Below are 26,338 nucleotides of genomic sequence, written 5' to 3' on the forward strand. Positions count from 1 at the left end.
AGTTGTTAAGGAAGGATGTACATCATTTCATATTAGTAATATGAACTAACCGAGTAGTACCTACCAGTTAAGATTCACAAGTAATAGCTTAGTACGAAAAGATTTATTTTGATTTCAAAATTCATATATATTAAATATACATAAAATTTCTTCAGGAGAAATGAGTTAATACTTCATCGGTTATTGTTGCTGGTATTTCTTGGTAACTACGATGTGTATGACGTTGATGTTCAAGGTACATATTGTGATGTTGAGGCTTGCGGTGCGGATGTTGTTGGTGGTGGTAATGGTACTGTTGGTGTTGTTGTCGGTGGTACTGTTGATGCCAGTGATTCTGCTTGTGCTTGTGACCTTTGCACCATATTCTCCAAAGCCACTACCCGAGCGCGAAGCTCGTTGACTTCTTCTACTACACCGGGATGATTGGCGGTTCGGACGAGTGGATGAATAAGATTCAGAATTTGAGAGAGTATATGTTCATGATGAGATATTCTGGAGATGAGAGAGAAAATGGTATTACGAACAGGTTCGCCGGTAAGTGCTTCAGGTTCTTCGCCAAGAGGGCAATGTGGTGGATGGAAGGGATCGCCTTCTTCTTGTCTCCAATAATTAAGTATGCTACAAACCCATCTCCAATTCATCCAGAATAGATGATGGCTAATTGGTTGATCCATTCTGGTTACACTGTCTTCGGAATTCAGGTGAATATCCATATCGGAATAGTTGTCAGAGTTTAAGGAATTTGAACTAGATACGGGATCCATCTTGTATAATTAGGGAGATGATTTTTGATATGAATTAGATTATAGAATTTAGTTTGGTATTCTTCAATACATAATTTACATATGTATATATAATACTAAATTCCATAAATCACGGAGAAATTTTCAGAAGATGTCAGGAAAAGTTTACAGTAACAGATACGCTAATATATGAATTTTGTCTATACACTATTCATGCAATAAATACAGTAAAACGTGTCTAGACTAGGAATGATAAACAGGTAATTTTCGACAAAAAATGATAAGCAAAACTTTTGACATGCAGACACGGTCGAAGTCCAGACTTACTAATGCATCCTAACAACTATCAGTTAGACACACTCATGCAAGACCTGGTTCGCTAGGACCAACGGTCTGATACCAACTGTGATGATTGCTTCAAATCCGTATGGACGAACACGTCAATCATCGATTTCATTGCGAGGTATTTGACCTCTATATGATACGTTTTGTAAACATTGCATTCTTTTGAAAAGGCACACCATAAATAAATATTTAAATCAAAGGTTTTCGACATCTGATGATTTCTACACATAGACAATCACCGTAATATAATAGTTTACAATGATACTTCCGTTGACAATGCAGTCAAAATAAGATACATGGTGATGATTTGGTGAATGCAACGTTTCCTTGAAAAATATGTCATGTAAGACTCCATGCACATAGCTTGTCTAACATATAAGCAAACAGCGGAAGACTTCTAGGAAACCTGAGAATAAACATGCTAACAAGTGTCAACACAAAGGTTGGTGAGTTCATAGTTTTAGTGTTTCGCATAATCTGTATATAAAAGTGGATCACAAGATTTCAGTTGTTTCATCTAGAAACGTTTATCAATAGATTCTATGAAATTGAGCACCCTGGTAACTAAACTTTAACGTTATAATAAGTACCCCTGTTTTAACATACATGCAACTAACATGTACAATACACGCAATCCAACGCGTACTAAACTCAAATAGCATACGTCTGTTTTATAGTTCAGGCTAGGGTTTCTGTACCTGGAACAGATGGGGATGTCAAGCCCTATGGATCCATATATAACTATTCACGCCCACCAGTTCTTATAACCGGCAGTTACTAGTTACCAAAGCTAAGGGATTTTCGGTTCAAACTCAGTGTAGAATTTAGTATGTACTTGTATCCATTGCGTTTAAAGTAAAGTGCATGTATTCTCAGCCCAAAAATATAGATTGCAAAAGCAAATAAAGAGGGATCTATAAACTCACCTTAGCAGCATATAAAGTCGTTCACCAAAATGTGATCGAAACTCGGAATATCAAATAACCGTAGTCCTCAACGTATCAATATTGAGATTCAATATTGTAGGAAAGTACGTAGACGCAACGGAGATGATAAATACTAGGTTTGATTCACAAATATACCCCCGAACATTACCCATAACCTCCTTGGCAATAACCCATAATTTCCTTAGCTCTATCCCACTCGAAACCCATTTTAAAAGTGACACGCTCATGACCTCGTCGTAGTATTTTATGTACTAATACTACTAATAATAATAGGATTAATAATAATAATAATAATAATAATAATAATAATAATAATAATAATAATAATAATAATAATAATAATAATAATATAATAATAATAATAATAATAATAATAATAATAATAATAATAATAATAATAATAATAATATAAATAACATAAATAATATACGGAGTAATGATGGTGTAACAACTGAACTGAAATTCGATCAATTTATAGGACTTCAGCTGAAAAAGCACCCCATGCGATCGCATGGGGTTTAGCCTCCTTGGCCATGCGATCGCATGGCTGGAGGATCCAGCTCATAAACCTTTGTCTCGTTGTTTGTCGACATATTATTATAATATATATTTATAATATATAATTTATATAATTAATTATATATTATATTAAATTCACGTGCATAGTTGACTTGTAATTTTTATTCCGATAAGTCGTACGTCATCACGCGACTTATGTCTCGGTTCCGGTTTTTCGAATGTTCATTCGTACGCTGAGAAAACTTGTATTTTACATCTTGGGATACGTACCTTTGTCAAAATATAGCCTTAAATTATCCCTAAACTATATTACTCGAAATATAACCTATACATTTGAGTGTTTTGGTCATTTACTTCTATAAATCATCGTCTCGTAGTATATACATATACATATATACATTTTCATTTTGAAATAGTGTTTTACTGTAGCAAAGTTTTTTACTGTAACAAATAGTGATTTTCGAAAACACTGTAGCTTTTCGGGTACTGTAGTAATTCGAAAATACTGTAGCAAATTAGTGTTTTACTGGTTCATCTTAAACGTTTTAGTTAACTTATCTAAATATCAATCGAATCAATAATCGAATGTTACTATCGTTTAATAAATAACTTAAAATCGTATATATTCAAATAGATATATAAACCAATAAGTTTAATGTACGGTATCATGCAATTAAAACTTTGTTACGTTTTCAAGTTATAGTATATATATGTATCTATTTACATATAATGGTTCGCGAATCGTTGAGAACAACCGAAGGGTACTTGAATAGTACAAAAATTTTGAGATTCGGTTTTACAGACTTTGCTTATCGTGTCGGAAACGTTAAATCATTTAAAGATAATGTTTAAATTTGGTCAAAAATTTTCGGGTTGTCACATACAAAGTACTTAAATCTATCTTTTTAAGATTGATGTAATTTATCAGGTTAGGTTGAAAGTAGTTAAAAACAATCTCGCCTACCAATCTCGCCGAAACAAGCTATCTTTAAAATGTGTACAAACATTTAACTACAAATTCAAATGGTATTGAATTGAATGGCATGTTTAAGGTATCAACAACATTCATATGAAAAGAATAACTTCTTTGTAGCACATTAAAAGAATACTTGACTGCAACTTTTGTAAACGAATAAAATTTTCAAGTTCAGTTTATCTGAAAAAAGTGAGTATTTTACTTAGATGTACGTCATTTAATTGAGTTATTCGTGTTAATAAGATTTGAACCAGAAATTTTGTGATATATTACTATGTCAACTAATGGGTCGTCTTTTGATGGTTTGATTTTGGCTTTTTGAGAAAAGATTACAAAGATCGTGTTCTTCACTAATCGAACACTCATGACGTCGTAGTCCTCGAAACGATTCAAAATCATTTACCGAAAAGTGAAAACGTAGAGTTGTTCACATTCATTGTGTGAACGTTTCTGCAAATTTTCAGGTTCTATATCATTAGTTTGATTGATCGATTGAGCAGTCAAACTTCGTAAAAATAAATTCAACCGAATATTCAATGATAAACTTCCAAAGTTGTAAATTGTTTCAGTAGTCGATGTTTTTGATCAGCGAAGATTCGGATTTAAAACAAATCTCGTAAGGAGGTCATGATCTAAAAACAACTAAAGAATGAATTTGAGTTTTGGATCTAAACTTCACTAATAGCAATAACCCATTTATTTAAAGAGAAATAAAAAATTCCACATAATCATTTTTAACTAGTTTAGCCTGTAGCAATTCATTTTTGTTTACATCGATATACTTTTTGAAAGTTTGTAGACGACAGTAGGACAAAGCTTTTAACTCTAATACCATACTTATCCATGAGCAATAGGACAAAGCTTTACTACTTAGGCCACCCGCTATGGTTTGTTAACCACCACCGCCACCCTCCGTTAACGATTAACCACCTTCACCAGCTTGTCGTGAAAGGCTCCGTTAGCCAAGCCTGCAACGGCTCTAACGGGCTGACATGTGGGCCCACTAGATTTGTTTTCCCAACGGCTAAAATTCAGTTTTTTTATTTTTTTTTGTTTTTTTATTCCCAACGGCTAATATGCAGCTTTTTTTTCCCAACGGCTAAAATGCAGGTTTTTTTTTTCTTTACTTTATTTCACTATATATACATACACATACTACACAAACTAAATCACTATACTCTCAATCTCAATCTTTATTCAAACACAATACACTCTCAATCTTTCAATTAAAAAAAAAAATGTCTAACCCAAATAACGATTTCTTCAATCATATGTTAAACAATCCAATCCCGTCACCAAATCAATCATCTTCGAACCAAGCTAGCAATTCGTCTCCAAGCCAAACTAGTTTTTCTCAACAACAAAATTTTGTTCCATCCCAACAACTATCACCATTTCAACAACAATTACAATTTGTTCAACCACCACCACTACCATTTCAACAACAATTACAATTTCAAAACATGAATACATATTATTCACCTCAACAATTTCCTATTAACCAACAACAATTATTTTCACAATCATACAACAACATTTAACACAACCGACGCTTAAAAGCGTCCCCGAAACACAACCCGAGACTGAAAAACAAAAAGCTAAAAGAAAGGGAAAAAGTAAATTAGTCGAAGAAAGCGAAAAGCCGAAACGTCAACTTATGCATTGGACTCAGGAAGAAGAAGAAATTTTGGCCGAACGTTGGCTCGATGCCACGAAAAATTCGAAAATTGGAACTTCACAATCGGCCGATTCGTTTTGGAATACGGTTGTGAACAACTATAATCAAGTCGCCGATCGACATAGGAACAACGATCAAATCACCGGGAAATGGGCGAAAATGTCAAGATATATCAAAGTTTTTATTGGTATTTACAACCAATTAAAAATTTTTTGGCAAAGTGGACATAATGACGCGGATGTCATTGAAGCGGCGCGTGAAGAATATCGGACGCGTCAAAGTGTTTCGTTTACGCATTACAAAGCATGGCAAGTACTTAAAACTTGTCCGAAATTTTGTGCCTTGGAAGGCGTTATGACATCTCGCCGGCGTCCAATACCGGAGTCACCGATCACTTTGGGGGACGATCAACCATTAAGGGTTGATCCAAACCCCGATCACTCTACTTTATTCGGGGAAGACGCAATCCGACGTCCACCGGGTCGACTAGCCGGGAGAAAAAGCCGAAAGAGTTCGGCTTCGTCCGACGCCGCCTCGTCTTGTTCATCCGAAGAAGTTCGTTCTCAAATGTTGGTCGCCCAACAAGAAATTGCTTTAACTCAAAAACAAAAACGGCAATCAACTTTGATGAAAGTAATGAATCGCGTCTTTCGAATTTTCAACACAAGCATCAACCCGGACTTGCCAAGGGAAGACCAAAAAATACTTCAAAAGTATCGACAAAAAATGAAGACGATCTTGTTAACCGACGAAGACGAAGAAAACGCAAACACCGAAGAACAACAAAACGAAGACGAAGACGACGACCCGACACCACTCGAGTAGCTCGTTTTTCTATTAATAAGTTCGTATTTTTTTTATTTATTATGTAACTTTTTTTATGTATTGTCTTTTATTTTTTAATTATGTAATGTTTAAAATTATTATTAATGTAATGTTTTTAAAATTTATTAAATAAATTATTTTTTAATTATTGGTATTTATTTATTGTATTTAAATAATAATTTTAAATTATTTAAAGTTTGAAAGTGAGTGTATGATAGTGAGTGTTTAGTGAAAGGAATGTGAAAGAAATGTTAAAGAGTTTGTGCTGATGTGGCAGAGAAAATGGTTGTGAAAGAATTAAACCATAGCAAGTGGCCTTAGTGTTTTGTCTCTACAAAAACCCTTTGCTTGTACATTAAAAGTTACTGAACTAGAATTTTGGTCGGCTTCATTTTGTATGAAAATACTCTCGTTGTGTATTAAATGGTTCATCTACTATTTGTACTTGCTTCCTAATAAGACTCACTTTTTGGTCCTATGTAAACTTCATGAGTTGGTTTTGATGATAAACTTATATATTGGCTTTATTAGTACTTAGGTTTAATAAAATGTTACTGTACTTGATATAAGGAAGATAGAACTATAAATAATCAAAGTTTTTTATACTTTAAAATTTTCATATTGATGATCAAAAATACAATTAGTAAAATGTTATAATTCAGTAGGCTTATAACTACCTTTAATGGTTATAAGAACAAAGAGAGAAAAAGAGAGAAGAAGGAGAGAAGAAATATTGATATTGATATTTCAAGAGAAATGGTGCACCTTAAATGGTTACCATACATGTCTATTTATAGTATAAAATATTACTATGCAAGAAATATAATAATAATAAAATTAACATCCAATCTAGATATTTTATAACACAATCTAGATATTTTATAACACTCCCCCTTGGATGACAATTTTATTAGAGAATAACTAGTACTGCCTCGTTAAAAACCTTGCTAAAGAAAACCCATTGGGATAAAACTTTAGCTAAGGGAAAAAGAGTGCAGCATAGAGTTGACTCCCCCTCAAGTAGGCAACGCCTGAGTTGTTACATCTTCTGAACATGCCTCATGCCAATATTATGAACGTGTGTTCTGAAAATAGCAGTTGGCAGTTCTTTGGTATAAAGATTAGCAGAGTTGTTGATTGAACGTATCTCATTTTAATCTGGTTGTCTTTTACGAGATCTTGAGTATATGAGAAGAATCTGAGGTTTTCATTTGAAACTGTATCATCTAAATCTTTTATGTACAAGTTTAGCCCCTATGATTTGTCTACAGTCTCCTTCATGGTTTGCTCAAACCCTTGTTTCAATTCCTATTCCCTTGTAGTCTTTTCTGAGCCTTACCAACATACCATTCTTTTCCACAAAACTTATGATCGTTAAAACCGTCTATGGCTTTGGCGCCTCCTCAGTATTTATATTTTGTTCAGTCACTTTTGATACTCTTCTTTCATTTGTATTATGCAAGCTGCATTATCTTCATATATAGTTATTGGTGAAGATAGTTGTTGGTCTTTTATAGCGTTCTAGTCCACAAGAATCATTAATGATTTGTGTTATTAATCTCAACCAAACACATTTTTGAGTAGTTTCATATAATGCAATCACTTCGTCATGATTTGATGATGTTGCAATAAGTGTTCGTTTTAAGAACGCCATGATTTTGTGGTACCTCCATTTAGGAATACATATCGAGTTTGAGATTTATCTTTATAAAGATTTGATGAATGACCTGCATATACATAATCAACCAAATCTTGTTTTGAAACGTTAGAATAAAATAATTTTAAATCAGCAGTTTCTCAAGGGTATCAAAATATGTGTTTGATCCCGCTCCATTGTCATTTGAGCTGAATCTTGCCAACAAATTAACTGCAAGAGAAATGTCAGGTCTTGTACAATCTATAAGATACATAAGAACCTCAATTGCACTAAAATATGGAACTTCCGATCTGTTTAAGATTTTCATGATCTTCGCAGGGATGAAATAGATCAGTGTCAATATTGAGTGATCTAACAACAATGAGTTTGTTTTTTTTTAAAAAAAATGTTTTAAAATCTTTTCGGTATAAGTTGTTTGATGTACAAGTAAACCATTAGGCATATGCTCAATTTGCAATCCAAGGTAATACTTGGTTTTTTCAAGATCTTTCATTTCAAAATAATTCTTTAGAAGTTGAATGATTTCATAGATCTCTTTATTTGTTCATATGATGTTAAGAACATTGACATAAACAACTACGATCTCATATCCGAACATTGTTTTTATAAAACATACGTGCAAAATAAGTTTATATTTATACCCTTTTTTTTATCAAGTAGTCATTTAATCGGTTATACCACATACGTCCCGTTTGTATAAACCCACTTAGAAATCTTTGTGATTTAATGGAATATATTCCCTTGGGTTTTACATTAGATGCTTATGATAGCTTAACCCTTTAGGTATATTCATATATATCACTATTAAGTGATCCATACAGATAAGTAGTAACAACATTCATGAGATGCATTTAAATAACTACCAGGTTGATTAAGTATCTAATAAGTAATTGTATCCATTACAGGAGGATAATTTTTCCTCCTAATTCATTTCTGGTCTTTGTGGGAAATATTGAGTTACAAGTCTAGTTTTGCCTTGTAACTTCATTTGCACATTTCTTTTCGGATAAAAAATTCATTTGTATCCCATACGTTTCACATCTTTAAAAGTGATAACGATTGATCCGAAAACTTTTCTTTTATCGAGCGATTCTAATTCAGTTCGTATTGCTCCTTTCCATTAAGCTCAATCATGTCCATTTTGTATATTCAATGACAGATTTTAGTTCCAGATCATCATCTTTATTCATGATGTCATTGTAACATTATATGAAAATATCTCATAGAGATTTTAATTTCATTTCGGTTCCATAATATTGCATAATTTATCGCAATTTTAGTATTTACATTTATCAATATCCTCTGCAGAAGGAATATTGATTTGTGGTTCTTCTTGAACACTTTCTTTTACCTCATTATCAGCTGATTTTCTTTTTCGAGGATTTTTATCTTCGGAACCAATTGATCTTCCACGTTTGATGCGTGGCAAAGACTCAACAGTGACATTATTGCCAACTTTTGGAATTTCAGTTCGAGCTGGAGCATTTATCGCCGGTATATATGATTTAGTCACCTTTTTTTTATATATGTAAATGCATAAAGTAATTAATTTGCAAGTTCTTGCATATGCATTATTTTTTGAACTTTCGTTTCACATTCTTTTGTGCGAGTTCAATATACCTTAATTGATGTTCACATCATGAAGCATCATTTTATTTTTTTTATTTTTATTTCTCCCCCTAATCCAGGGAACAATGTTTTATTAAAATGACAATCAGCAAAACGTGCTGTAAAAACATCACCCATCATGGGTTCAATATATCTTATGATTGAAGATGTTTTATATCCAAAATATATTACCATCTTTCTTTGAAGAACCATTTTATTGTGTTGTGGTGATACAATTGGAACATACACTGCACAACCAATGTTCTAAGGTGGAAAATATTTGGCTCTTGGCCAAAATCAAGTATTAAGTGAAAATATTTATGACTTCCACATGGTATAATGCGAATTAATGTCGCAACATGTAAATTTACATGTCCACATATACATATTGAGAGATTTGTACTCATTATCAATTGTCTAGTTATTAGCTGCTATTGATTCAGCTAAACTAATTTTGTGTATGCACATGAGCAACTGGATGTTCAACAACAATCCCTGTAGATATATAATGATCATTAAATATTTTAGATGTTAACTCACCAGCATTATCAAGTCTCATCCTTTTAATGGTGTAATCAGAATAATGTGTTCTCAATTTAATAATTTGTGCAAGAAACTTTGCAAATGCCATATTACGGCTTGATAACATACAAATATGAGACCATCCGCTAGATGCGTCTATTATCAAAATGCTTCACATGATGGATGAATTGGTTCATATATCTTACCTTGAATTCTTTCAAGAAACATTTGTGATTCTTTTTCACAATATACTTTTCATTAATCACCATATGTGCTTTCCATTAATCACCATATGTGTTTTTTTTTTTTTTTTATAAATCACCATATGTGTTTTTTTTTTTTTATCATATATCCTTTTCACCATATACGCTTTTAATCATATGCGCTGTGTTTTTCACCATATGCGCTTTTAATCATATGCGATTTTCATCATATGCGTTGTGCTTTTCATCATATTCGCTTTTTATCATATGCGCTTATCATATGCGATGCGCTTTTTATCATATGCGCTTTTTTATGTGAATAGTAAATTAATTAATTTCGTTTTACTATTCATATGAATTAATTTAGATTTACTATTTTGTTAATTGAGTAATATATATATACATCATATACTTGTGACTCCGAAGGCTCAAATGAATTTGACCATATAGTTATACGTTGTACCTTGCACATTAATTTTCAGTAGAAGCTTTAGATGCATATTATTTTCAGTAGAAGCTTTAGATGCACTTTTTTTTTTAATCACCAAATACCACAAACACTTTGTTTGCGTTTATTCATAGTCATCAATGAAAACTATTTTCTTTAATTTTATTTTATACAATAAAATTAACGCATCATTATTCTTTTCAAAAACAATAATCTATTGTTATTGTTCACTTGTGCCATGTTTAACAACAAAAGTCAACAACCTCTGTCTTGTTTGTTGTGGCAACCAAAAACAACCTTTGCTTTTGTTACCGAGAATCCAAGACCAAAAAACAATTAATTTTTAATTAATCTTTTATCAAAACCATAAATGATTTTATTGATCTACGTTGATATGGCCATAAAGAATTGACGGCTGACCTACTTTTGTAAGTGTATTTCGGCTATCATCCCGAAAACGCACAACGACCTTTTTTTTTTTTATGAACTATTTGTTTCATATCTAGCTTAGGCAATTATTGTGAACATTTGGTCCCTATAAGAGCATTTATTTTTTAGACTTTTAGTTGATTTGTACTTGTCACAATTAGGGATAGCACCCGCGGGTCGTGGATGCGGATCCATTGGATCCATCACCCGTACTCGCGGATTTTTTTTTAAGAGACGTCCAATTGAACCCTTGTTCGTTGAAACAATTTGACTATATTTTTACTCCTCATTATTAAACGGGCCATTTTGATGCACACTCTTAAAAAAATAATTTGTTTTTTAAGTTTTATTATTCAACCTCCTTTTTTCAACGGTCACGTTTTTAACAAAACATTTGACAAGTTTGGAAAAAAGTTTTTTATTGATTATCATCAAAAGTTTTCTATTGTCACTCTACTGGATGGAATTATGGCATACAACCAAAATTGCAACCCAACACTACATAAGAACAAAAAGGTTGTTTTTAATTAACATATGTATATGTGTTAAACTCGGAATAATAATAACTTATTTTAGAAAATTAACATAAGACATGTTGAAACATTTTTGTCACATTTAGCTCATCAAGTCTAATACTTATCATTGATAGATTTTATCACGTCTAGGAGATGTTTACTTTTTTCTTGTATTAAGTCCTACTTTCATTTACCTTTGTTTGGAAAAAAAGTTTTTTTTTTTTACTTTGCTTTCCCCCTTTCTGTAAAACTCATTTAAACACTTTCTTTGTTTTTTTTTTTTAAAAAAACTTCCTTTTTTTTACGTTACCCGTAAATTATAAATATATAAAAAAAACTTTTTGTTTAAATTTTTTTCTAGTTTTTAAAAGGCCACTTGACCAATTTTTTAATTCTTTCACAACACCTGATATCGTGATCGTGACCTTTCACCAAAGCAAGAGATATTCTTGATAAACTAAACACGGACTCGTGTTTGAAATTGTCGGCCACAAAAAAATTCATTTGATAAAAGTATATATTTTTTTTTAGTTATAGAAGGAGACCACTTCATTTTCAATACTTCATTTTTGACAAAAAACTATTCCATTTTATCATCCATTTTTTTTCTTACTTTAACTTTTAAGATATACTTTTAATAAAAATACAAACTACTTTTTCTTATTTTAACTTTTAAGATTTACTTTTAATAAAAATACAAACTACTTTTTGTATTTTAACTTTTAAGATTTACTTTTAATAAAAGTACAAACTACTTTTTCTTATTTTAACTTTTAAGATTTACTTTTAATAAAAATACAAACTATTTTTTTTATTTTAACTTTTAAAATTATAAATTTAAGAATAAACATTAGTATGCATGAAATAAATAATGATTAATTGCATAAGTAATCATAAATGTTAGATAACATATAAAGACCCCGTCGTATTCGTATTGATCGGAATTAATCTCGACCCATGGTACCGTGTTGTCAAATGACGTGTTGCGTACATAAAGTACCGTGTTGTCAAATGACGTGTTGCGTACAATCATGAGGTCTTATTAACATAAATATAAATGTTAGTGAAGTTAATAAGAGTTAGATTACAGAAAATATAATTCAGGTGGTATAACCGACCATATATAACTTAAATAACATAAATATAAATGTTAGTGAAGTTAGTAAAAGTTAGATTACAGAAATATAATTCAGGTGGTATAACCGACCATATATAACTTAAATAACATAAATATAAATGTTAGTGAAGTTAGTAAAAGTTAGATTACAGAAATATAATTCAGGTGGTATAACCGACCATATATAACTTAAATAACATAAATATAAATGTTAGTAGTCCAAAATTTGATATATTCGAGTCTGAAAGTTATTAATAATTTCATACCTTGATTAGTGATTCGTGATCGTTTGAGATATCTTTTAATTACACTAAGCTTTTCGTGCTGATAACGTGTTATAATTCAGTAGGCTTATAACTACCTTTAATGGTTATAAGAACAAAGAGAGAAAAAGAGAGAAGAAGGAGAGAAGAAATATTGATATTGATATTTCAAGAGAAATGGTGCACCTTAAATGGTTACCATACATGTCTATTTATAGTATAAAATATTACTATGCAAGAAATATAATAATAATAAAATTAACATCCAATCTAGATATTTTATAACACAATCTAGATATTTTATAACATAAAATACATTCTTTTTAGAATTTTCATCTAACTAATACTGACATTTAGTCTTCAAGAGGCACAGAATTTCAATAAACAACTTTATCTTATTTTAATAGTGATGGTAGAGGTAAATATCACTTTTATTAACTAAAAACAATATCATTTACACAATATATTTATTTAGTGATAAAAACTGTTTAAGAAGAGTAATTTAATTCACCCGTCCTAAAATAAATGTCCACCTTATTATTTTTATGTCTCGAAAAATTGTCTTTTACTTAAAATAATAATAAAAAATATTTTGGGGAGATGCATTTAAATATGAAAAAGTATATGAAAATGCATTAAACTTTTACCAAATTGTTATTGTATGCATCCAACTTTTAAATCTCCTATTGTATGCATTTAACTTTCTAAATTGTCTTATTGTATATATTTAACCTGCTATACTAGGTAACCTTCTATTAGATATTTACATTATTAGTCCCTCATATTTACATAATCTAATTTCATTGGTCCCTCTTTGTTAATCTTTCACCTAATGCTTTTAAAAGAAAATATGGATCTGTAACTTTTCAAAGGTAAAAACAATGTACATACAAATTGGTGGGTTCCATTTCTTCCATATCACTAACAATTTCATATTCCATTTCTTTACAAACACAAATTATACGGTACGCTTCATTCTTAATCTCTGTTAGCGTAAGAACTATAACTCAAAAGAACCATTTCTTAATCAGTTCTGATGGGATTTTAACAAACACAAATTCATAAGAACCATATTCTCACCACTTCTAATTTGAAATCGATTTTACTTCATCCATTTTCATTATCCAGCATCCGATTTCTTTTTTATGTTAGGGTTTTCAGATTTATTTACGTTTTTCGAATCTGATTTGTTGAATGTTTGGTTGATTTTGTTTTTCAAATCGAGATTTTGTAACGGTGGTAATCATCGGCGTTCTCTTTCAACGACGGTGATGGTTCTTGATGTTCGTCGATCTCTTCCGGCGTCGGGACACGATTGTTGCAACATATATTGGATTATTTAACACGGAGTATCTGCTTTTGTTTTTTTAGATATTTAATATCCGATTTATGCAGATTATGTCAATTAGTTTTTTATTTGTTGATCAGATGGTGAGGTTTTTGTTTTGTTTTTGTTTTATAAGAGATGATGAATGATGATGTTGAGATATTTTGTGGCGATTTGATGATATGAAATGTTGTTTGTTAGAGGTGATGATAAGATATGGGGGAAGTCAACTTAGATCTGATTATTTGTGTATGTAATTGTGCTCTAATATTGGCATTTAGACATACAAATTGGTGTTGGTTTTGAATTAAAAAATTGGGGAAGATCATGATTTAACAAAAATTAGGGAAAATGATGATTCAAGAAAATTGCAATTTCTTGAACTATGGTGTTGGTTTTAGATTAACAAATTGGGGAAGATGAAGATTATATTACATATTAATATCGATGTAATATGTGGAAAATTGTTTAGAGATTTTTAACGGAGATAACTAACATTCGTTTGTGGAGGGACCAACTGCGTCAAAAAATTAATGTTAGTAACTTGATACCTGTTGTATAAGTCATAAGTTGCATAGAATAGGACAATTTAGAAAGTTAAATGCATATAATAGGAGATTTGAAAGTTGGATGCATACAATAGCAATTTGGTGAAAGTTTAATGCATTTTCATATACTTTTCCCATTTAAATATGGTAACTAGTTTATGACGATCGCTCCAAATCCATATGGACGAACACGTCATTCATCGATTTCATTGCGAGGTATTTGACCTCTATATGATACGTTTTGTAAACATTGCATTCTTTTGAAAAGGCACACCATAAATGAATATTTAAATCAAAGGTTTTCGACATCTGATGATTTCTACATATAGACAATCACCGTAAATAATAGTTTACAATAGTACTTCCATTGACAATGCAGTCAAAATAAGATACATGGTGATGATTTGGTGAATGCAACGTTTCCTTGATAAATATGTCATGTAAGACTCCATGCACATAGCTTGTCTAACATATAAGCAAACAGCGGAAGACTTATAGGAACCTGAGAATAAACATGCTAACAAGTGTCAACACAAAGGTTGGTGAGTTCATAGTTTTAGTGTTTCGCATAATCTGTATATAAAGGTGGATCACAAGTTTTCAGTTGTTTCATCCAGAAACGTTTATCAAAAGTTTGTCAATAGATTCTACGTAACAGAGCACCCTGGTAACTAAGCTTTAACGTTATAATGATAAATACCCCATTCATTTTAATACACGCAAACCAACGTGTCCTAAACTCAAATAACACACGTCCGTTAAAAGGCTAGCGCTCTAGCTCGGACGGGGATGTCAAGCCCTATGGATCCATATACTATTATTCGCGCCCACCAGTCCACATCCTATGTACTAGCAGTTACTAGTTACCAAAGCTAAGGGATTTTCGATTTAAACTCAGTGTAGAATTAAGTATGTACTTGTATCCATTGCGTTTAAAATAAATTGCATGTATTCTCAGCCCAAAAATGTATATTGCAAAAGCAATTAAAAAGGGAGCAAATGAAACTCACACATATAAATATTGTATATCGGTTAATAAAGCATTTGCATGTATTCTCAGCCCAAAAATGTAGAGAGTAAAAGGGATCTTATGAAACTCACACATATAAATATTGTATATCGGTTAATAAAGCATTTGCATGTATTCTCAGCCCAAAAATGTAGAGAGTAAAAGGGATCTTATGAAACTCACCTTAGCCGCATAAAAAGTCGTTCACCAAAATGTAACCGAAACTCGGATTACCAAATAACCGTAGATCTCAACCTAGAGAACATATGTTGGTCAATAATTGTTTATCAAGCTAGGTCAGGTCATAATGTATCACAATCCTAATGCTCGAGATCGACATACAATAGTTATCAAAAGTTATTTCAAAAAGTCAATCTGACTCCATACAATAGTTGAATGATCATGGCAATAGAATCATTTTAATATTTCACATAGTTTTCCAATTCTTGTAAAATTAAACTATAGTTTTTATAAGTCTTTAAAATATGATAAAACAATCAGTTTTGACAATTGTTCAATAAAACGAGACGTGCCTTATATAAGATTTCAGTTACTCGGTTGGTAATATTTAAAAGTCCATTTTATCAATATCGTAAACAAGTTGTTTATATCTTAATTGCAGATTCAAAAGCAATTTCAATTAACGTCAATCATAATTCAGTTGATCATATCTTTTAATCCGTTCATCGAAGCTATTCGATATCTAAATGAAAAGTTATTGATTTTTCGCCAGCTTTCCAAAAACATGTATATCATATACCTTTTACCAGTAATATATGTATTTAATTCGTGATTCATTATAACTGTTTAACGACGAAATTTAGCATACAAGCATGTATAAATATATATACTCGAGCACTGGACATGGATACACAATTAATATATAAAAGATAAAATATGAGTGCTTACGTATCAATATTGAGATTCAATATTGTAGGAAAGTACGTAAACGTAACGGAGATGATAAACACTAGGTTTGACTTTACGAGCATAATCCCCAAATCATACCCATAACCTCAATAGCTATAACTCATAATTTCCTTAGCTCTATCCCGCTCGAAAAACCATTTTGAAAGTGACAAGCTCATGACCTCGTCGTAGTATTTTATGTATAATATTACTAAAAATATTAAGATTAATAATAATAATAATAATAATAATCTTAATAATAATAATATAATAATAATAATAATAATAATAATAATAATAATAATAATAATTAATATAAATAATAAATAATAATAATATTACACATGAAGTAATATATGTGTAAGAACTCGAGCAGAAACTGGACTTTTATAGGCAACTTTTTGAAATCTGATGCCCATGCGATCGCATGGGTTTTTAGTGTATTTGCCATGCGATCGCATGGCCGCCTGATCCAGCTCAAAATGTTTTTGTTTTCTTGTTTGTCGACATATTATTATATAATATATATAATATATATAACTTAAATAATTAATTATATATTATATTAAATTCATGTGCATAGTTGACTTGTAATTTTCGTTCCGATGACCCGTACGTTGTCACTCGACTTATGTCCCGGTTCCGGTTTCTCGAACGCATTTTTGTACGCTTAGAAAACTCGCAATTTACGTTTTGTGACTCGTACCTTTGTCAAAATATAGTTTTAAATTATCAATAAACTATATCATTCAAAGTGTATCTTAAACTTTCGAGTGTTTTGGTCATTTACTTCTATAAATCATTGTCTCGCTATTTGTTGATATATATATATATAATAACAAATCGTTTTATGACCAAGTTAATATATATTTTCAACATTCATAAACACGTTTTAAATATACGTCGCAAGTTATTCATACAATTAATATTCCAACTTATCATATATATTCAAATAAATATTTAAACCAATAAGTTTAATGTACGGTATTAAACAATTAAAACTTTATTACGTTTTCAAGTTATAGTATATATATGTATCTATTTACATATAATGGTTCGCGAATCGTTGAGAACAACCGAAGGGTACTTGAATAGTTCAAAAATTTTGAGATTCGGTTTTACAGACTTTGCTTATCGTGTCGGAAACGTTAAATCATTTAAAGATAAAGTTTAAATTTTGTCAGAAATTTCTGGGTCATCACATAGTTAATATTCTAAACAATCTTTAATTAAAACAATCTTCTATATACTTATATAAAAAAGAGTGTGTTAAAATATAGTTGTCAACATGAGAGTAATTATAGGGAATGATGACAAGTGGATTTTACACATGTCAAATCCTCAAAATTTCTAATTACAATTAATCTATAATTAACAAATAAATAAATAAAAAAACATTAACTGAAAAGAGGTTTAATAAAATAATTTGAATAAAAAAATAAATACAAATATTGAATATATAGATTAAAAATTGAACGTGTATGCCGAAGAGTTTGTCAAACAAAAACTTATCTCATTTTTACTATAACTATGTAAATTAGTTTTTACCTCACTTTTTCTTAGTGTTTGTTTTTAAATGATCTATCTTAGTCTAAATATGCTTCAAGTTGTGATCAATATTGTTTTGTTATCAATATGTAGTTATCGAAAATAACATGTCGATATATAACGGTTTTTTGAGCAACGGTGCATCACACGGGCTCATAATCTAGTTTATTAAATGAATGACAAAATAGATAATTTACTCATATCTTTTAAATTTTATTAAAAATCAAACAAGCTAATTATTGTGAGACGAAAGGAGTTTTATATATAAAGAAACATTAGTTTCTAAATTTTGAATAATCAAACTATAAAAAAATTGTTTGTCATTTAAACCATCTAGAATCCTGATTGTAAGTGGAAACAAATAAAGTATTTTTTGATGAAAAACTAAGTTTTAGGACTATCACATGACAACAAGGTTGTAAAAGACGCAAGTCAGGGATGCAACGGGGATACAACGGTGACGCAACGGGTGTTGACTAACGTTGACTTTTTAAAATATTTTTATTAAATATATATTTATATATAATATTATATAGATCGAATCTTAAAATATAAACTATATTTACAATAAACATGAACAATTAACAATTATTAACAATATTACAAAAAAAAAAAATTGACCGACTTTTTCCGAATTTGACCCACTTTTTTCGACTTTGACCGACTTTTTAGCAACGACGCATCGACAATGCCTAAAAAAACGACGCTTCGGTCAAGTCGGCTGACTTCTGCAACACTGCATGATAATGTAATCATTGAAGGTAAATATTAATGAGTTTTAAATTTAAGTTAGTGAAAAAGTTTGAGTGATGTTATAAAATATGATTAAAAGTTTAACAAAAAATTAAATAAATTATATATATATATATATATATATATATATATATATATATATGATTTATCAAGTTTTAATTGGATAGAAGAAATTTGACGCCTTCAATTTTTTTTCATCACTTTGTGACTAACACCACTTTTATGTCACGATAAACGCCCTCCAACGTGTTAATTGCTTCAGAGGCATTATAGGAGTGTACATAGGCATTTGAGGCGTCACTAGCTCTGTTTTAGAGATGATCTTACTTATTAGTAGTCTATGAAGTTACCAACTTTAGTTTTAAGTCTTAACTTATAATTTCTACTTTAAAATGTGTTTGTTGAAGAAGCTTATGGGAGCTTATAGAAGCTTAAGCTTATGATTTTAATAAGCTCCAACTAATAAGCTTTGTTTGGTAGACATACAAAGTAGAGCTTATGAAAATCATAAGCTCTAGAAAAATAAACTACTTCTAGTAGCTTCAGCTAGTTTATCAAATACTTATAGAAAATAATAAGCTTAAGCTACAGTTTCAAAAATAAGCTTTTAGCTTTAGCTCCAGCTACAAGCTCCAGCTCCAGCTCCAGTTACAAGCTTCAGCTCCAGTTAGTTTCATCCAAACACACCCTTAGTTTCGTTACACCACATTTTAAATATATTTTCTAACTAATATTTTAAGCCATGATTATCTTTGTAATCATACATTTTTCCATGATTAGTTTAGGCTTGAAGGCAATAACATGAGTCGACAACTAAACCTTATTTTATTTCCCTTGAGCAATCCCACAAACCTGCCCGGAAAATATCTGACTACTGCCCGGAGTCAGATTAGGTCCTCCTTTCCCTTTCTCATCTGCCCGTCCCCACTCCCCGGTCCCACCAGTTCTGCTTAAATGTGAAACCTTTACCACATTTCTTCTTTCACTACCACAAATCTTTCTCTCCGGTGGTTGTAGTGGATGTTTCCGGCGGCCATTCGCCGTCCTCCGCCGTAAACAACCACACCCCACAATATATAAACAATAAAAAAATGGGGCAGGGACTTAGTTGTACAGTACATGATGAACATGGGTTATTTACTGCAGTACAGTTTGGTGATTATGAACTTGTAAAAAAACTTGTAGAAAAAGACCCATCTATTATTTTGCAAACAACTGTTTATGATCGTCATTCTGCACTTCATATAGCTGCTGCAAATGGTCAGATCCAGGTGGGTGTTTTGAAATTTCCAAGATTTCTTAGATTATTGATAAGATATTGGATAAAGTTTCAATCTTTATGCATATTTGATAGTTATCTTGATACGTATTTAATGGGATTTTTTCTTTTTGGTTTTTAGATTCTTTCTATGCTGTTGGAAGATAGATCACTGCTTCCGGATTCGCTGAATCGTCACAAACAGGTGTGATTTTGCATAAAATGTGGTAATTTATTTATTAATAATGCAAAGTTAAAAGTTTTACTATTGCCCATTTTTCATGGTTTGACTCTTTGACTGATTGTGTTTAATTTGACCATTTGGGTGTTGTTTGGTTTAGACGCCATTGATGTTAGCTGCAATGCATGGGAAGATTAATTGTGTTCAAAAGCTTATTGAAGCTGGGGCTAATGTAATGACAAATTCTTTAACTTTTGCATATTTTCAAGATTTTTTATCTTTTTTTTGGGTTGAAAATGAATTGCTGCTAATATTGGTTAAAATTTAATAGATTTTGATGTTTGATTCATTAAATGGAAGAACTTGCTTGCACTATGCTGCTTATTATGGTCATTATGATTGTGTTGAAATAATTCTTAATGCTGCCCGGACTTCTCATGTTGCTGCTTCTTGGTAATTTCTATTTCTATATAATTTTTATTAGATTCTTATATCAAAATGATATTTCTTTATGAATCAAAATTAAATAGTTTTTTGTTTGAATTGGGGATGTTAGGGGATTTTCAAGATTTGTGAATATTAGAGATAGTAAAGGGGCAACACCTTTGCATTTAGCAGCCCGTCAAAGGCGGTCACAATGCGTTCATTTGCTTCTTAATAATGGAGCTCTTGTTTGTGCCTCAACTGGTGGTTATGGGTACGAATTTATGGCAATTTTTCTAACATGTATTTGTATAATGTAGAAGTGACAAATTACCAATTTCCATCCATTTAATAAAAAAGTGGGTTGATTTGGGTCGTGAACGGGTCAAATGAGCTAAAATGCTAAATGACTATATGTATTATGAAAGAGACAGATGATTGAATGTTCAAAATTTACCCCAAAGTGTATCAAGAATGATTACAAATAAACCATCAATTTTTCTTATACAAATGATAGCTAATATTGTAATACTATGGTTTATAATTATACTTAACACATGAATTGTGTATAGAAGTCTACTTTCGCCCATTCCCAACCGCCCATTTTGCCACCTCTTGTATTTTGTGCCTGTAATCTGTTCATATATTCATATGTGGTTTATTTGTAATCATTTACAGCTTCCCAGGTAGTACACCGCTTCATTTGGCTGCAAGAGGTGGTTCAATGGATTGCATCCGAGAGTTATTGGCGTGGGGTGCAGATCGACTTCAAAGAGATGCATCTGGGTACAAATTATTTCCATTTACAAATTACATCTTTTTTTATTTTTATGTACCTAATGTGGTGAATCATCCTTTTTATTTTTTTTTTTATTTTTTTTTTTTTTTGAATTGTGCAATGCATCTAGGTTGGTTTTTGTATTGTGCATGAACCTATACGGAAGCCTATGTGCTTTATAAGAAACCTTTTCTATTACTAGTATTAAAAGTATAACCTTTATCATTTCAATCCATCCCCATATTTTGTCTTCTAAAATCTTGGATCCGGTCCATATTTTGCACCTCAAGATGAATTTGTAATTCATTTCCTCTTGTCTTATTAACCGTTTTTAAAATTATTGCAGGAGAATTCCGTATTTGGTTGCTATAAAACATAAGAACGATGGTTGTGCGGCTCTATTAAACCCATCGTCTGCAGAGCCATTGGTGTGGCCATCACCATTAAAATTCATTAGTGAGCTTAATCAAGATGCAAAAGCTTTGTTGGAGCAAGCTTTAATGGAAGCTAATAGGGAGAGGGAGAAAACAATATTAAAGGGTACTTGTTATTCCATTCCATCTCCATCACATTCGGATGCCGGAACAACCGATGATAATATATCCGAGGTAATTTAATTTACCGTTATCATTCTTTTGTTTATATCAAGGATTTTGCTAATTACAGACCTAAGGGTTGTTGTTAAGATGCATTAAATCATTATACATAGAGGTTATTAGTTACTTTTTAAGTGACGATTATCAAATTGCACAATAATATAAAGCATGTTAACAATAGCTCTAAGGGTTGTCGTTAGAAAAATCCTTATTATTAATATGTTTAAAAAGTTAGGAACATGGGGGAATACAAAACACTAGGTAAAAAAGAATGTTTTAAAATGGTCAAAGTTGATGACTTTTGACTGGAACTTTAAAAATCTTGTTGACTTGATGCAATTTTTGGTGTAGATGATTGAGAAAGATAGAATTTTTATAATTTGATATAGGGTTTTTTAGCTTTAATGACAAAAGTTCAAAAATTGTACGCAGACAAGTGAATCCGAATTATGTTGCATATGCTTTGACCAAGTATGCACAATTGAGGTCCAAGATTGTGGCCACCAAATGTGTGCTCAATGCACCTTAGCCTTGTGTTGCCACAACAAGCCTAATCCGACAACCTCATCGCTTACAGCACCGGTCTGTCCGTTTTGCCGAAGCAACATTGCCCAATTGGTGATTGCGAAAGTCAAAGTCAATGCTGCTGACAATGAGTTTGACCTTCATTCTTCTACAAAATTACAAAAATTGAGAAAAGCTAGAAACTTTAGTGAGGGAAGCAGCAGCTTCAAGGGCCTATCGGGTGTACCCTCGTTCGGGAAAATGGTGGGCCGTGGCTCGGGGAGGATCTCTGCAGAAAACGAGTGCATCGACAAACCATAAAATAGTACTGTAAACATAAGAGGTTTTGACATGTGGCGCGCAAGGATTGGCAGAAGAAAGCCTGGGTCCCAGTTTAGTATATGTAGAAAAAATGTCATCTTTTCTACTCTTTATGACGATATCCAAAGAATAAGCAAAGAAAAATGTTATTTTTTGCAGATTTGGGAGGGTTTTATTGTAGTCCTTTTTTTTTTTTGAAACGTAAGCAATGTATTGTAGTCTTTTTATGTTAACTTCATCTTCAAGAAGCAGCATATGCCACTTTAGAGAAGGAAAAAAAAAAAAAAAAGGTTCCTTCTTTACCATTTTGAAGGTTATAAAATCATCAATGGTCATGTACATTCCTAAAGTTTGTTCCTAAATTCTTTATTCAGATACCCTTTTTCCCTAACCACAATTCTCAAATATTTTACACCATGCAACAAGAGATATACATTAATTTTGGGAAAGAGTTTGCCTTGGCCACCTCAAAAGTAGAAAATGGTGTGGTGAATAGGACCCCACCTTTTGTAATCTTGTTGCTTGATTGAGCATGGTGTGTAGCATGTATAATGTGAAAAAATCTTGTTTGTTTTCTTTATTCTACTTTAAAGAGTATAATTGAAAATTGCAGGTATAAGTCACAAAAAGATATCTTTGTAGTTGGTTTGTCATGACTCATGTGATCATGTCAATTGGGTGATTATATCTGCAATTCAACTCAATATGCATAGACATTTCAACTTCAATTATATACAAGTTACACGTGGCAATCCTTCTAACTACAAGATTATTGAAAGGATTAGTGATCGGTTATAGGACATGTCATTAAATATGGTACTAAGTGTTGTAAATCTTCTTATTTTTCTCCGAGATATCGTTTTTGGAAAGAAACCGAGACGAGATGTCCATCTCTCGAGATTTTTCAGTTAACGAGGTCAAACTTGATCGAAGTTACAATTTATCGAATTTTCTCGATCATTTCTTGGATTTTCTCATAAGATCTAGTAATTTTTCGGGATTTCTCACTCATGTTTGGATTTTTATTGTAAAATCTCGTAAAAGTATATATAAATATACAAATATTTATAGATATATTGTAACACCCCGTTTTTCAATTACATATTATTTTGGACGTCATTTGAGTTACAAGGTATGTAATTGTATCTTTTGACCCCAAATAAAGTTTGAGTTAATGTTTTAGAACCTTACCATTGGAAAGTAGACCTTATTACGCTTTCAACGATATTTGATTCATCAAAAACGGAGTTACGGTCTGAAAGTTACGACCAAAACAAGTTTCACCAAAAACACTGAATTGAGGACATTGCAGGCGCGAGATTTACCTCGCGGTCCCGAGATTCAGTCAGGAAATTCAGTCAGGAATTCAGCTTTTTGAGGTTACAAGCTCACGGTCGCGACCCCAGACCTCGTAGTCGCGAGGTTGGTCAGACAGGGTCATTTTAAGTTGTTTTTAAGGGGTTTTTGAAGGGTGTTTTGGTCCTTTCATTTTAGGGTCGGGTTTTTGGCCACAAAACTGACCCAAGGCTCATCTAGAGCTCATTTCTTATCCATTCAAACACTCCCAATCTTAGAGAGAGAAGGTTTCTAGAGAGAGGTAGCATGAGTGGGTAAAGATGGTGGTGATTCTTGCTCAAATTGGAGTGGATCTTGGTGCATCCTGATATTTCTATCTACTAGAACTCGTTTGGTGCTTAAGGTAAACCCTAATCCGATTTGTAGTGTTCGATTCTTAATATGAGCTAGTGTTTGAGTTAGTGTTGAGTTATAAACCCCATTTCTTATGAAATTGAGGGTTTTGTTGTATGTATTGTGTAAGTAAACCCGATTAATATGGGTTTAGGGTTAGATGATGAATTTGGAAGTATTTGTCATGGTTTGAATGTTAATCACTAGATTGCAAGTGTGTTAGTGATTTTGATGTTCAAAAGAACATGTTTGTTAGTCAAAATGGGTGTTGACCTTGATTTGTGTCAAACTAAGATCCGAGTCAAGTTTTGGTGAATCAAGTATGTAAATACTTGGTTTATGTGCGATGTGTAAAATCGCATATATAATTTATATTAGGAAAAATACCGATTTAAAGAATATTACACACTAACGGGCAATGTACCCGATCGTGTAACAGTATAGATTTGGTAATTCCTGTAACATCCCGCCTTTTTCCGTTTACTTTCCGTTTATTCATTTTAAAGTCCGTTATATATTTATAACATCTCCCGTTGATACGCGTTTTAAATTATCTCGTTTAGGTAATTCACGCACCCGAATGAAATTTGAGGGACTAAACTTGCCAAAATGCCAAAATGGTGACTAGGTCAAAGGAGTCAAACTCCTCTCATCCATTCATTCATCTCCTCCTTCTTTGTTACTTCCTCCATTTTCTCTCAACACCCAAATACAAAGAATCATCATCTATTTCAAATCGAGCAAGCTTCAATCCAAACAAATTACATATTTGGAATCCTTGCATCTTCCTCTTCGATTCCATACCGATTTCATTACATTTAGGTAACTTTCTAAAATCACTAGATTTTGTGTTCTTGATGTTTTTAACTTATAGAAGTGTTAATTAGTGTCTATGGCTCAAGTCTAACATGAATATATGATTTGTATGCTCGATCTCGTTATTTTAAGCAACTAGCATGAACTTGAATTTTGGTGTGTTTGATTTGGTGATTTGGTTGCTTGAAAGTTGTTAGATGTTAAAAGTTCATGTTTTAATTGTGTTACTAGTATCACTAGCTTCAATTTGATGTGTAGGTTGTGTTAGAAAACTTCATAAACTTGATTATTGATTTTGGTGATATTGGTTAGGGTTTGATGGAACTAAATATGAATTTTTGATGCCTTGAATGTTATGAAATGCTATTGATTATTGTTAGGTTGTATTGTATGCGTAATTACCTACGAAACGGCGTATAATTTGTGTGTGTTAAGTTTCCGAATCATTGAATTGCATTTATGAGCTTGAAATGTCATTAATGGTGAACATTAAATGCAGTTTTGGTTGTTGTAAGTGGTAGATTGATTGATGAAATGTGCTTAGTTGTTTTCATTATCAAAATACCTTTCCGATGATATAAGATACATGTTTTAAGTGTTTGCGGATCATAAATTGTGTTTGGTTGCGTTTTGGTTCGTGCACTTGTGTGTTTTCAGCATAGCAGACCTGTATACCAATCTGGACGCCGTCCAGATTATTGGACGCCGTCCAGGCCTTCAATGCTGGACGCCGTCCAGCAAATCTGGACGCCGTCCAGATGCACTACCAGATTCTGTTTGGTTTGGTCATTTTACGAAAAATGTTTGCCATGCTATGGACCTCCGATTCACATGTAACTTGTTCTAACATGCTCATATATGATTAAAAACCTCAGAAAAATAG

At 31.7% G+C, this 26,338-nt stretch overlaps 1 protein-coding gene across 1 annotated transcript; it reads left to right on the plus strand.

The window, feature by feature from the left end:
* Positions 1 to 19,867: 19,867 nt before the first annotated feature.
* LOC139877932 (putative E3 ubiquitin-protein ligase XBAT31) lies at positions 19,868 to 23,181 on the plus strand. The gene is made up of 8 exons (XM_071865331.1): positions 19,868 to 20,160; positions 20,290 to 20,352; positions 20,489 to 20,560; positions 20,660 to 20,781; positions 20,885 to 21,025; positions 21,430 to 21,537; positions 21,876 to 22,137; positions 22,558 to 23,181. Exons 1-8 carry the CDS (start codon positions 19,981 to 19,983, stop codon positions 22,948 to 22,950), a joined length of 1,341 nt encoding a protein of 446 aa, XP_071721432.1. The 5' UTR covers positions 19,868 to 19,980; the 3' UTR covers positions 22,951 to 23,181.
* The last annotated feature ends 3,157 nt before the right edge of the window (positions 23,182 to 26,338 follow it).

The sequence above is a fragment of the Rutidosis leptorrhynchoides genome, chromosome 11, assembly GCF_046630445.1.
Source record: "Rutidosis leptorrhynchoides isolate AG116_Rl617_1_P2 chromosome 11, CSIRO_AGI_Rlap_v1, whole genome shotgun sequence".
Taxonomy (NCBI): domain Eukaryota; kingdom Viridiplantae; phylum Streptophyta; class Magnoliopsida; order Asterales; family Asteraceae; genus Rutidosis; species Rutidosis leptorrhynchoides.

Excerpts from the sequence above, each read along its gene's own strand:
- LOC139877932 (XM_071865331.1), top strand. The coding sequence starts at position 19,981 with ATGGGGCAGGGACTTAGTTGTACAGTACATGATGAACATGGGTTATTT. Across the intron at positions 20,353-20,488 it reads CGCTGAATCGTCACAAACAG|ACGCCATTGATGTTAGCTGC; the intron begins GTGTGATTTTGC and ends TGTTTGGTTTAG. Across the intron at positions 21,538-21,875 it reads CTTCAAAGAGATGCATCTGG|GAGAATTCCGTATTTGGTTG; the intron begins GTACAAATTATT and ends AAATTATTGCAG.